Consider the following 11,561-nt stretch of genomic DNA (forward strand, 5'->3'; position numbering starts at 1 on the left):
GTTAAAGGTTTTGGTTGGGGATGAGGGAGGTAGATGGGGGCATGGGATTGGTGGTTGGTACTGGAGGGGGGATTGGTGGAGAGCAAGGAAGGGGTGGGGGCGTAGTTGGAGGTATAAAGAGAATGTAAAATGTGTTACCTCCCCTTTCGTCGCTTGAACTTTGTGCCCACCCGCCCGCCCTTATTGTAAAAAAAAAAAAAAAAAAAAGAGATAAAAAAAAAATAAAAAAGAGAGTGATATACACATAAAAAAAAAAAAAAAGAGAAAAAGAACAACAAAAGGGGGTGATGGTTTTTGTCAAAAAAAAAAAAAAAAAAAAAGATGTTTGTTTTGTTGTCACAGCGGGGGGATAGGTCCGTCTGAGAGGTTGGGAGTACCGACAGTCGGTTTGTTGGTACGAAGTCGCTCAAGGGGAGTGGCTTCGGAGTGGATGGGAACTTGTAGGCGAAGGTCCTGCAGGTTCTGGGTGGGGGTAATTAACGATGGAACGTTATTACCCCTCACCTTGGGCCGGTTGGTCACGGCCGAGGTGGTCCTCTGGGCCGGTTGGAGGTTTACGGCCGGGGGGTTAAGAAGGATGGTTGTTTCCCTCTCGGATGGATCTATCGGTGGTTTTTGGTTATAAGGGTATATATGTATAAAGGTTATGTTTAACAATGGGTGGCATGTTGAGCCACGAGTTTGGTATACATATATACGGTTAAATAAAAGCTGTGGCCATTCCTTGCAATAAAGTCGTAGTTATCGTCTTTATTTAAGTAAATATGGTATGGGGGGTGTAGAACCTGTTAACCTGCCTAACCCTTATAGATGCGTCATGTCTCTTTCTCTGTGTGTCTCTTTCTGAGTGTGTCTTTTGGTGGGTGTCTTTCTCTGTGTGTCTCTTTTTGTCTCAAACATCCAGTTTCCGTGTGTGTGTGTGTGTCTCTTTCTGTGTGTGTCTCTTTCTGTGTGTGTGTGTGTCTTTTTCTGTGTGTGTCTCTTTCTGAGTGTGTCTTTTGGTAGGTGTCTTTCTGTGTGTGTGTGTGTGTGTGTGTGTGTCTTTCTGTGTATTTTTCTCTTTCTGTGTATATATGTCTTTACCTGTATGTGTTTACTTCTGTGTGTGTATCTTTCTGTGTGTGTGTCTCTTTCTGTGTATGTGTCTTTCTGAGTGTCTCTTTCTGTGTGTGTATGTGTCTCTTTCTGTGTGTGTGTGTCTCCTTATGTCTGAGTCTCTTTTTGTGTGTGGAGGTCTTCTTGTGCTTCTCTTTCTCTGTCCATAATAGGAGTTTATAATAACAGATCCATTCCCAGATCCACTGACTTTACAATAAGCAGGTGTTTTGGCGAATAACTGTAAAGCCCAGGGGTTACATTTTTCCCTCAAAACATGGTCTATGATGTTTCCTGTGTCAAATGAGGTGGCTGTGCAAAATTTCGTGATTTTAAATACACCGGTGCAGATAACTTTAGAAGACACACACACACACACACACACACACAAACACACACACATAAATACACTCAGCTTTAAATATTAGACTAGCTGTAGTACCTGGCGTTGCCCAGGATAGTAACTGTGTCTCTTTCACTTTCTCTCTCTACCACTCTCCCACTCTCCCTCTCTGTCTATCTGTCTCCCTCTCTGTCTGTCTGTCTCCCTCTTTGTCTGCCTGTCTCATTCTCTGTCTGTCTATGTACCTCTCTGTCTGTCTCCCTCTCTGTCTGCCTCTCTCTCTGCATATCTGTGTGTGTCTGTGTGTCTCTGTCATTGTGTGTGTCTGTGTGTATGTCTCTGTCTGTCTCTTTGTCTGTGTCTGTCTCTGTGTGTCTTTGTCACTTTCTCTGTCTCTGTGCCTGTGTGTGTGTTTCTGTCTCTGTATGTGTCTCTCTCTGTGTGCCTGTGTCTCTGTGTGTCTTTGTCTCTGTGTATCTGTCTCTCTGTCTGTGTCCCTGTCTTTGCGTCTGTATGTGTGTGTCTCTGTCTCTGTATCTGTCTCTGTGTGTGTCTGTCTCTGTGTATATCTCTGTGTCTCTGTCTCTCTATGTGTTTCTGTCTGTGTGTGTCTTTGTCTCCGTGTGTCTGCGTGTGTATCTCTGTGTATCTCAGTGTCTCTGTGTATCTCGGTGTCTGTGTATGTCTCAGTCTCTGTGTGCCTCTGTGTGTGTCTCTGTCTCTGTGTGCCTCTGTGTGTGTCTCTGTCTCTGTGTGTTTCTGTCTGTGTGTTTGTGTGTAAATAATAAAGAAATATCCTTTGGAACACCATTCTAAGTCGGAACTGGGTGCAAAAACCTAAAAAACCATCACTATATGCAGAGAAGGTATGCACACCATTGACTATGTAAGGGGAATACATGCAATAGCGGAAACTGCTGTGTGAATACTGGCCTGAAAAATACAATAGCTACATGCAAAAATGAAAAAATTAGAGTGGAATCTGTATTACTGCCATGAAATATGGATAAAGAGAAATTTAGCTATTGAATTGATCAATGCAACAGAGCCCCAAAAGGCCAGTATTCACACAGCAGTTTCTGCTTTTCATATATTCCCCTTGCATAGTCACTGGTGTGCATACCTTCTCTCCATATAGTGAGGTTTTTTTAGGTTCTTGCACCCAGTTCAGACTTAGAATGGTGTTCCAAACGTTATTTCTTTATTTGTTAGTAGTCTTTTGTTTGTGAATCCGACCCCACCCATACCTTGCCGGTCCACATTATACATATATATCCTGGGTCTCAGCTTCCCATACAAGGTAAGTTTTTTAACTGCATGAGTGGACACACATTAGCTAGGGACCCCAAAAATAAGAGAATACTGTGAAGAGGTTTTGGGGCTCTGTTACATTGATCAATTCAATAGTTAAATTTCTCTTTATTCATATTTCATGGCAGTAATGCAGATTCCACTCTCATTTTTTCATTTTTGCATGTAGCTATTGTATTTTTCAGGCCAGTATTCACACAGCAGTTTCTGCTATAACATGTATTCCCCTTGCATAGTCACTGGTGTGCATACCTTCTCTCCATATATTGTGTGTTTGTGTGTGTCTGTCTTTGTGTCTCTGTGTATCTGTGTGTCTCTGTCTCTGAATGTCTCTGTCTCTATGTATATCTCTGTGTCTCTTTCTCTGTGTGTCTCTGTGTCTGTGTGTGTCTGTGTGTGTCTCTGTCTTTGAGTGTCTGTGTGTGTTTCTGTCTCTGTTTGTTTGCATGTCTGTCTCTGTGTGTCTGTGTCTCTGTGTGCCTCTGTCTCTGTGTCTCTTTGTATATATCTCTGTGTGTCTGTGTGTGTCTTTGTCTCTTTGTGTCTGTCTTTGTGTGCCTCTGTCTCTGTGTATATATCTGTGTCTCTATCTCTGTGTCTCTCTGTGTGTCTCTGTCTCTGTGTGTCTCTAGTCTATGACGTTCCCTGAATCAAAAGTGGTGTCTGTGCAAAATTTTGTGATTGTAAATACGTCGGTGCAAATTCATTTAGCGGACATACTCACACATACACACGCATACTGTACATACACACATACACTCAGCTTTATATATTACTAGCTGTACTACCCGGCTTCGCCCGGGTTAATAACTGCTGTAAACAAAATAGAATGTATTAACAAAAATGTATTCTGCACACAAAAACCACAAAACAAATAGATAGAAATGTAATTATTAAAAGGCAAAAACTAAGCTAATAGAAGCATTTCACAACATATATTTCAATACCACAGATATTCCACATAGATTTAACTAAATTGGCCAAGTAATGTGCCTGTCTGTCTCTTTCCCCGTCTGTCTCTTTCCAGGTCTGTCTCTTTCCAGGTCTGTCTTTTTCCAGGTCTGTCTTTGTCTCTTTCACTGTTTGTCTCTATCTGTCTCTTTCCCTGTCTGTCTCTATATCTCTGTCTCTTTCCCTGTCTCTCTCTAGCCGTCTCCCCAACGACATCTTATTACCTTACATATAAGCTTCTTAAACTATGAATGTCTTTTGTTCCTATAGCAACCAATCACAGCTCCTACTAATAACCTGTAGTTCCAGGCTCCATTTACTTTAATGGAGGCATGTTTTTTGGAGAGTAACTGTAAAGCGCAGGGTTAAATTTTACTGTCAAAACATAGTCTACGACGTTCCCTGGGTCACATGAGGTGTCTGTGCAAAATTTCGTGATTGTAAAAGCGACGATGCGGATACATTTTTCGTTCACTTTTCCCCATTATATAGATAGGGGCAAAATTGATTGGTAAATTGGAACGCGCGAGGTTAAAATTTCGCCTCACAACATAGCCTATGACGCTCTCGGGGTCCAGACGTGTGAGTGTGCAAAAGTTTGTGGCCGTAGCTGCGACGGTGCAGATACCAATCCCGGACATACATACATACACACACACACATTAAGCTTTATATATTAGATATTCAATGAATGTTATATTACATAATTCCTCTCTATAATAGGTAAAACTACTGAATTAGCAATGTTGTGAAAATGCTGGGAGATGTTCTGTTTTTAAATATTAAGCTATATACACTAAGGTATATGTTGTAGATAGAACATTCCTAGTTAAGATTGTGTGGATTTATATGTAAAGCATGCTTTATACCTTACGATCCAGCATACGATATCGTATGCGATCGTAACCGCCCCCATCGTATGTGCGGCACGTTCAATTTGTTTCATGTACCGCACAAACGATTAACCCCCGTCACACGTACTTACCCGTCCATACGACCTCGCTGTGGGCGGCGAACGTCCACTTCCTGGAGTGGGAGGGATGTTCGGCGTCACAGCGACGTCACGCGGCAGCCGGCCAATAGAAGCAGAGGGGCGGAGCTGAGCGGGACGTAAACATCCCGCCCACCTCCTTCCTCCCGCATTGCTGGCCCGGAGCCACAGGACGCAGGTAAGATCTGTTCATCGTTCCCGGGGTGTCAAACACTGCGATGTGTGGTACCCCGGGTACGATGAACAATCTGACGTTCAGTTCTAGAGAAATGAATGATGTGCGTGCGATGAACGTTTTACTGTTCAATCGCAATCGCACGTACCTGTCACACACTGCAATGTACCTTACGATGCCGGATGTGCGTCACTTACAACGTGACCCCGCCGACACATTGTAAGATATATTGCAGCGTGTAAAGCGGGCTTTAAAATCTTCCAATAATCAAATAAGTATCAAGTGCTAAAGTCAATAATTTTCTCCATTTTACTTTACCTTTCTTTTTTGTTTTCTTCCTCATCGATATTCTTTCTGTAAGAAAAAGAAAGCATGTAAGTTTAGATTAAACTATTAACTGTTACTATTATCTAACTTAATTACATGCATACTAATGAAGAATGTTATATATCCCATTGTTATGTTATTTAAAAAGCACTTCCATTAATTTTCTATTGCCTAAACCTGTGTAAATACAGTATATATGTAATAGAAGTGTGTTAATATAGTCACCAAGCACCATCTTCCCTAGGAAGTCACTCTTAAAATGTAAACTTATGGAGCCTTTGAACAAAAAAAATATTTTGAGCCAAATACAGTGCTAAAACATTTAATAAAAAAAAAAATATATATATTTTAACAATGTAGAATCAACAGCAACATTGTAAGTTAAGCCTGCTTTACATGTTACGATTTCGCATACGATATCGTATGCGATCGTAACCGCCCCCATCGTATGTGCGGCACGTTCAATTTGTTGAATGTGCCACACAAACTATTAACCCCTGTCACACGTACTTACCCATCCATACGACCTCGATGTGGGCGGCGAATGTCCACTTCCTGGAGTGAGAGGGACGTTCGGCGTCACATTGACGTCACGCGGCAGCCGGCCAATAGAAGCTGAGGGGCGGAGATGAGCTGGACATAAACATCCTGCCCACCTCCTTCCTTCCGCATTGCTGGCCGGGAGCCGCAGGACGCAGGTGAGATCTGTTCATCGTTCCCGGGGTGTCACACACTGCGATGTGTGCTACCCCGGGTACGAGGAACAAATCTGACGTTCAATTTTTAGGAATTGAACGATGTGCATGCGATGAACGTTTTAACGTTCAATCACAATCGCACGTACCTGTCACAGACTACAATATAACTTACGATGCTGGATGTGCGTCACTTATGACGTGACCCCCTCCGACACATCTTAAGATATATTGTAGCGTGTAAAGCGGGCTTAACATGAACCATGTCACCACTGTGAATAACATGTGAGTGGAAGCTTTAAAGGGAACCAGCCAGGTGCAATATGCACCCAAAACCAAGAGCAGTTCTGGGTGCATATTGCTAATCCCTGCCTAACCATCCCTCCATCTAGAAGCAAACATAAAAAAATCATTAAAAAAAAGTATTTCTAAAGATCTTTTATCATATGCTAATGAGACCAGCAACTAGTCACAAGGGTGTTAGTTCCTTTGCTTAGTCGTGCCCCTTACCATGTAAGCACGCCCCTGTGGATGAGCTAACTAGATGCTGCATTTTGCTCAGTGCGCATGATCAGAAGTCCTGGACTTCCAGCCATGCACACTATGAAGTCGGGTGTACACGTCCCGGCTTCAAACTGGTGTAGTGCGCATGCCCGGAAGTCTGGGGACGTTCTGATCATGCTACTTAGCTGAAAACCAGCGGTGGCAGCAGAGGTGATCCTAACCATGCCTCTGACACTGCGTATTCATTAGCATGTTAGCACACCACTGTGGGTGTGCTTACATGCTAAGGGGGCTGACTAGTCAAGGGAAATAACCTTGCGACTAGTCGCTGGCCTCATTAGCATAATATACATTTTCTAAAGATCTATTTATGTATGCTATTAGATGCTGGGACAGTTAGGCAGGGATTAGTATTATGCACCCAGAACTACTCGTGGTTCTGAGTGCATACTGCACCTGACAGGTTTCCGTTAATCCTCAGGTTGTCAGGGAACCCAGGAATTCCTCATCACTACTGCATGCACCGGTAGGAAACTCAGTTGCTCACAGTTACTGGTGTCACTTTCTTCACTGTCATCATATAGGATACCATCTTTGGTGCCATCTAAAGCATTGCTAATTCCACATTTTTTTAATGACCTTCTAACAATTTCATCCTTCACTGACTGCCATGCTTTCATTCCATTCACAATCTTAAGTGATAGTAGGCCTCTTCAGTCATCCAGAAGGTGTGAGGATTATGATTGCCAGCGGCCATCCATTTGTTCCATTCTTCTCGCACTTTAACCCCTTAACGACCCTATGACGTACTGGGTACGTCATGGATCGTGTGCCGGTAAGCCCTGCCCCCTGCCGCCAGCAGGCGGCCGCGATCCGCGCACATATCAGCTGTTATCAACAGCTGACATGTGTGTCTGCTAGCCGCGGGTGGAATCGCTTCCACCCGCGGCCATTAACCCCCTTACATTTCGCTGCCAAAATCTGGCAGCGATATGTATATGGGCGCCGCCATGACAGTGACTTACCCTGCCCCCCACCGGAAGTCACGTGACATGATTACGTGACTTTCGGCGCTTGCCATGGTAGCACAGGGTCATGTGATGACGCCTGTAGCTTAACATGACTCACTTGCTCTCAATGCCGGAATACAGCCGGCATTGAAAGTGAAGCAGCAAATCTGCAGTTCTCAGCTCTGTAGCTGAGATCTGCAGATAGTGCAGAGCGATCGGATTGCTGATCGCTATAGCCCCCTAGGGGGACTAGTAAAATAAAAAAAAAAGTAAAAAAAAAAGTTTTAAAAAATTAAAAAAATAAAAAAACCTAAAAGTTCAAATCAACCCCTTTCACCCCATTGAAAATTAAAGGGTTAAAAAATAAAAAATATACACATATTTGGGTATCGCCACGTTCAGAAATGCCCGATCTATCAAATATAAAATCAATGAATCTGATCAGTAAACGGCGTAGCAGCAAAAAATTCCAAACGCCAAAATTACGTTTTTTGGTCGCCACAAATTTTGCGCAAAATGCAATAACAGGCGATCAAAACGTAGGCATCTGCGCAAAAATGGTACCGTTAAAAACGTCAGGTCGAGACGCAAAAAATAAGTCATCATTGAGCCTCAGATCCTGAAAAATGAGAACGCTACGGTTTTGGAATATGACGCAAAATGTGCGCCATGTTTTTGGACAAGCTTGTGAATTTTTTTTAACCTCTTAGATACAAGTAACCCTATACATGTTTGTGTCTACAAACTCGCACCGACCTGAGGCATCACATAGATTCCTCAGTTTTACCATATAGTGAACACAGTGAATAAAATATCCCAAAAACTATTGTACAATCACACTTTTTTTGCAATTTTTCCGCACTTGGAATTTTTTTGCCATTTTCCAGTACACTATATGGTAAAACTCATGGTTTCATTTAAAAGTACAACTTGTCCTGCAAAAAACAAGCTCTCATATGGCAAGATTGATGGAAAAATAAAAAAGTTACTCCTCTCGGAAGAAGGAGAGCAAAAAACAAAAACGTAAAAACGGAAAGTGCCCGGGGGCTGAAGGGGTTAAACAGTTTGTTGATTGAAATGTCGAGGGGTTGCAGCTGCTTTTAAGCCCCCTGGAAGTACAGTGAGATGGTTCTTCACTTCTTTAACCCCTTAACGACTGTGGACCATAACGGTACATCCTAAACTATATAGTTGTAATCACCTGCGGCTTGCTGTGAGCATCTGCTGGTGATCCGTACACGTCAGCTGATTTAAACAGCTGACATATGTAATCTTCACTTTCCCGGCTCCATTATCAGTGCAGTGGCGTGATCACTGTGAGCTGATGGTTGCCATGGTAGTACAGGGTCATGTGATGACTCCTCTTGCTATCATGATTCACTTTCCCGTTTCACCTGGCCGACTGCTGCCAGTAACAACAGGTGAGTATTTCTGGTAGCTGTAATCAATGGAAATAAATGAGTGATCAGGACTGCTGATCATTATAATCTCCTAGGGGGACTAGTAAAGTAAAAAAAAGTAAATATAAAAGTTTTAAAATATGAAAAAATTAAAAAAACCTAAATGTTCAAATCACCCCCATTTGCCCCATTGAAAATTAAAGGGTGAAAAAAAATAAAAAAATATACACACATTTGGTATTGCCCCACGTTCAGAAATGCTCGATCTATCAAAATATAAAATGAATTAATCTGATCAGTAAACGGCGTAGCAGCAATAAAATTCCAAATGCCAAAATTACGTTTTTGGTAGCCTTAAATTTTGCGCAAAATGCAATAACAGATGATCAAAATGTAGCATCTGTGCAAAATTGGTACCATTACAAACATCAGTTTGAGACGCAAAAAATAAGCCATCACTGAGACATAGATCCAAAAAATGAGAACGCTACGGGTTGCGGAAATGGTGTGCCACTTTTTTGAGACAAACTTCTGAATTTTTTTAACCTCTTAGATAAAAGTAAACGTATATACCTTTCATACCTACAACTCGTACTAACCTGAGACATCAGTTTTACCATATATTGAACACGTTGACTAAAATATCCCAAAAACAATTGTGCACTCTCACTTTTTTTTGCAATTTTTCTGCACTTGGAATTTTTTTTGCTGTTTTCCAGTGCACTATATGGTAAAACTTATAGTTTGATTTAAAAGTACAGCTCATCCCGCAAAAACAAAGGCCCTCATATGGCAAAATTAATGAAAAAAAAAGTTACGGCTCCTGGAAGAAGGGGAGCAAAAAACAATGAAAACGGAAAATTGGCCGGGGGTGAAGTGGTTAAAGACTTTTTTGTGGTTTCGCTAATCTATGCTCTAAATTGATCAAGCACTAACAGTGCAGATTTTTTTAGACGTCCTCCAGGATGTTTACACCACACTTTGCCATCCCACACCCTCATTCCCTTCTCATCCATTTATCCTTTCTCATGAACACGCACAACTCCTCATGGGATAGGTTCTTTTGGCATACTTTTCCTTTTGAAAATTAACATTGGTGGCAGTTTTATGCCACCAGCACAGTAGGACAATACAACCATGTATGTTTTGTTTCATGTCCTGAGATTTTTACCATTATGGTGTTGGCACCCTTTCCATCAACAGTCCTGTTAGATGGCACATGAAACGGTTAGAGCAGAGGTCTCAAACACGCGGCCTGCTCAGGCTGCTTCGTGCGGCCCCCAGGCCCGTGTCCCTGTTCACTATCGCGGCTGGTGCAGAGGCCGCCCGCAGCCACTGTCTGCACTTTATGTCAGATGAATGTTTTCCCGAAGCTCTGTGCACAACTATTCCTCCAATGGAAACTGCCTGAGCACAGCTGCTTACCTCTGATTGGCAGACAGCTACATTTCTATTGGAAACGTGAGCACAGATAGTTGACTCTGCGCGCTCAGCGCAGGCAAAACAATCATCTGACATAAATCGCTGGCAGAGGCTGCGGCCCCTGCACCGGCCGCGATAGTCACCAGAGGCCCGGGCCTGCAGACAGCAAGAAGCAGAGATGAGGCAGCTGAGGGAACGTGGAACAGGTGAGAAGAATGGTGTGTTTTTTTTGTGTGTGTGTGTATGTGAAAAATGGCACATTAACCCCTTAGCGACCTATGACGTACGTACGTCATGGCTTTCTGGTACTTAAGGACCCATGACGTACCCAGTACGTCATGGCAGAATCGCGGCCCCAGAGCCCCGGCGACTCAATTGCTGCGATCTCTTTGGAAATACCTTACATTCGGGGAGGAGGGGACCTCAGGAGGAGTGGTTTCTCCTCCCCGGACCTACGGAGGCTGTGATTGGCTGATGAACGCCGCTCAGCCAATCACAGCCACTTTAATGTTTTAACCATTGAAAATGGTTGAAACATTGAAATCCAGCCATGATCAGTGCAAGCTATAGCACCGAAAATTGGCTGGAGCTGGGTGACCTCTGTTTCACCTGCCCCCAGCTCTGATTGAAGAGACCAGCCTTGTGACAAATCTCTCCAATCACTGTGGATCTGGGGCCGGACACCACTCTCCTCCGCTTCACTCCGGCATCTGTGGAAGCTGAGGAGAGCGATCGGTAAGTTATAGCCACTGCCCCCTTTCAGCCGTCGCCACCACATTACTATAGGATGGGGACATTACTATAGGATGGGGACAAGGCTGGGGACATTACTATAGAATGGAAATAAGGTGGGCACATGACTATAGGATGAGGACAAGGCTGGGGACATTACTATACAATGTGGACAAGGCTGGGGACATTACTATAGGATGGGGACATTACTATAGGATGGGGACAAGGCTGGGGACATTACTATGCCTATGCTCTGGAAACACACTACCAAGAGCAATCCGATTAATTCCCAACATCCACACCTTTAAGCGGGCCCTAAAAAACTCATTTCTTTAGACTAGCCTATCACCTCACTGCCCTGATCTAGCCCCTTTCTGCCCTTCCCAAAAATGTACTTCCAATTCTTGTCCCCTGAACCTGTATAAATTCTGGCCAATGACGGGTTCATGCAGCTGCTTTTGAACCCCCTATTAAATCGATGGCTGGACCATATATAACAAGCTTTTCTCCCCCCCATTCACCTTTTGTGCCTACCCTATTTCCTCATAGACTGTAAGCTTACGAGCAGGGCCCTAACCTCCTCCTGGTATCTTAATTTTGTTATT

At 43.2% G+C, this 11,561-nt stretch overlaps 1 protein-coding gene across 1 annotated transcript in view; it reads right to left on the reverse strand.

The window, feature by feature from the left end:
• Positions 1–11,561, reverse strand: part of SMIM24 (small integral membrane protein 24) — a 181,532-nt gene that overhangs the window by 67,378 nt on the left and 102,593 nt on the right. The window contains exon 3 of the mRNA XM_075337867.1: positions 5,185–5,220. Coding sequence (XP_075193982.1) covers positions 5,185–5,220 — 36 coding nt within the window. The remainder of the gene's footprint in view (positions 1–5,184; positions 5,221–11,561) is intronic.

This window comes from Anomaloglossus baeobatrachus, chromosome 1 (genome assembly GCF_048569485.1).
Source record: "Anomaloglossus baeobatrachus isolate aAnoBae1 chromosome 1, aAnoBae1.hap1, whole genome shotgun sequence".
Lineage (NCBI taxonomy): Eukaryota > Metazoa > Chordata > Amphibia > Anura > Aromobatidae > Anomaloglossus > Anomaloglossus baeobatrachus.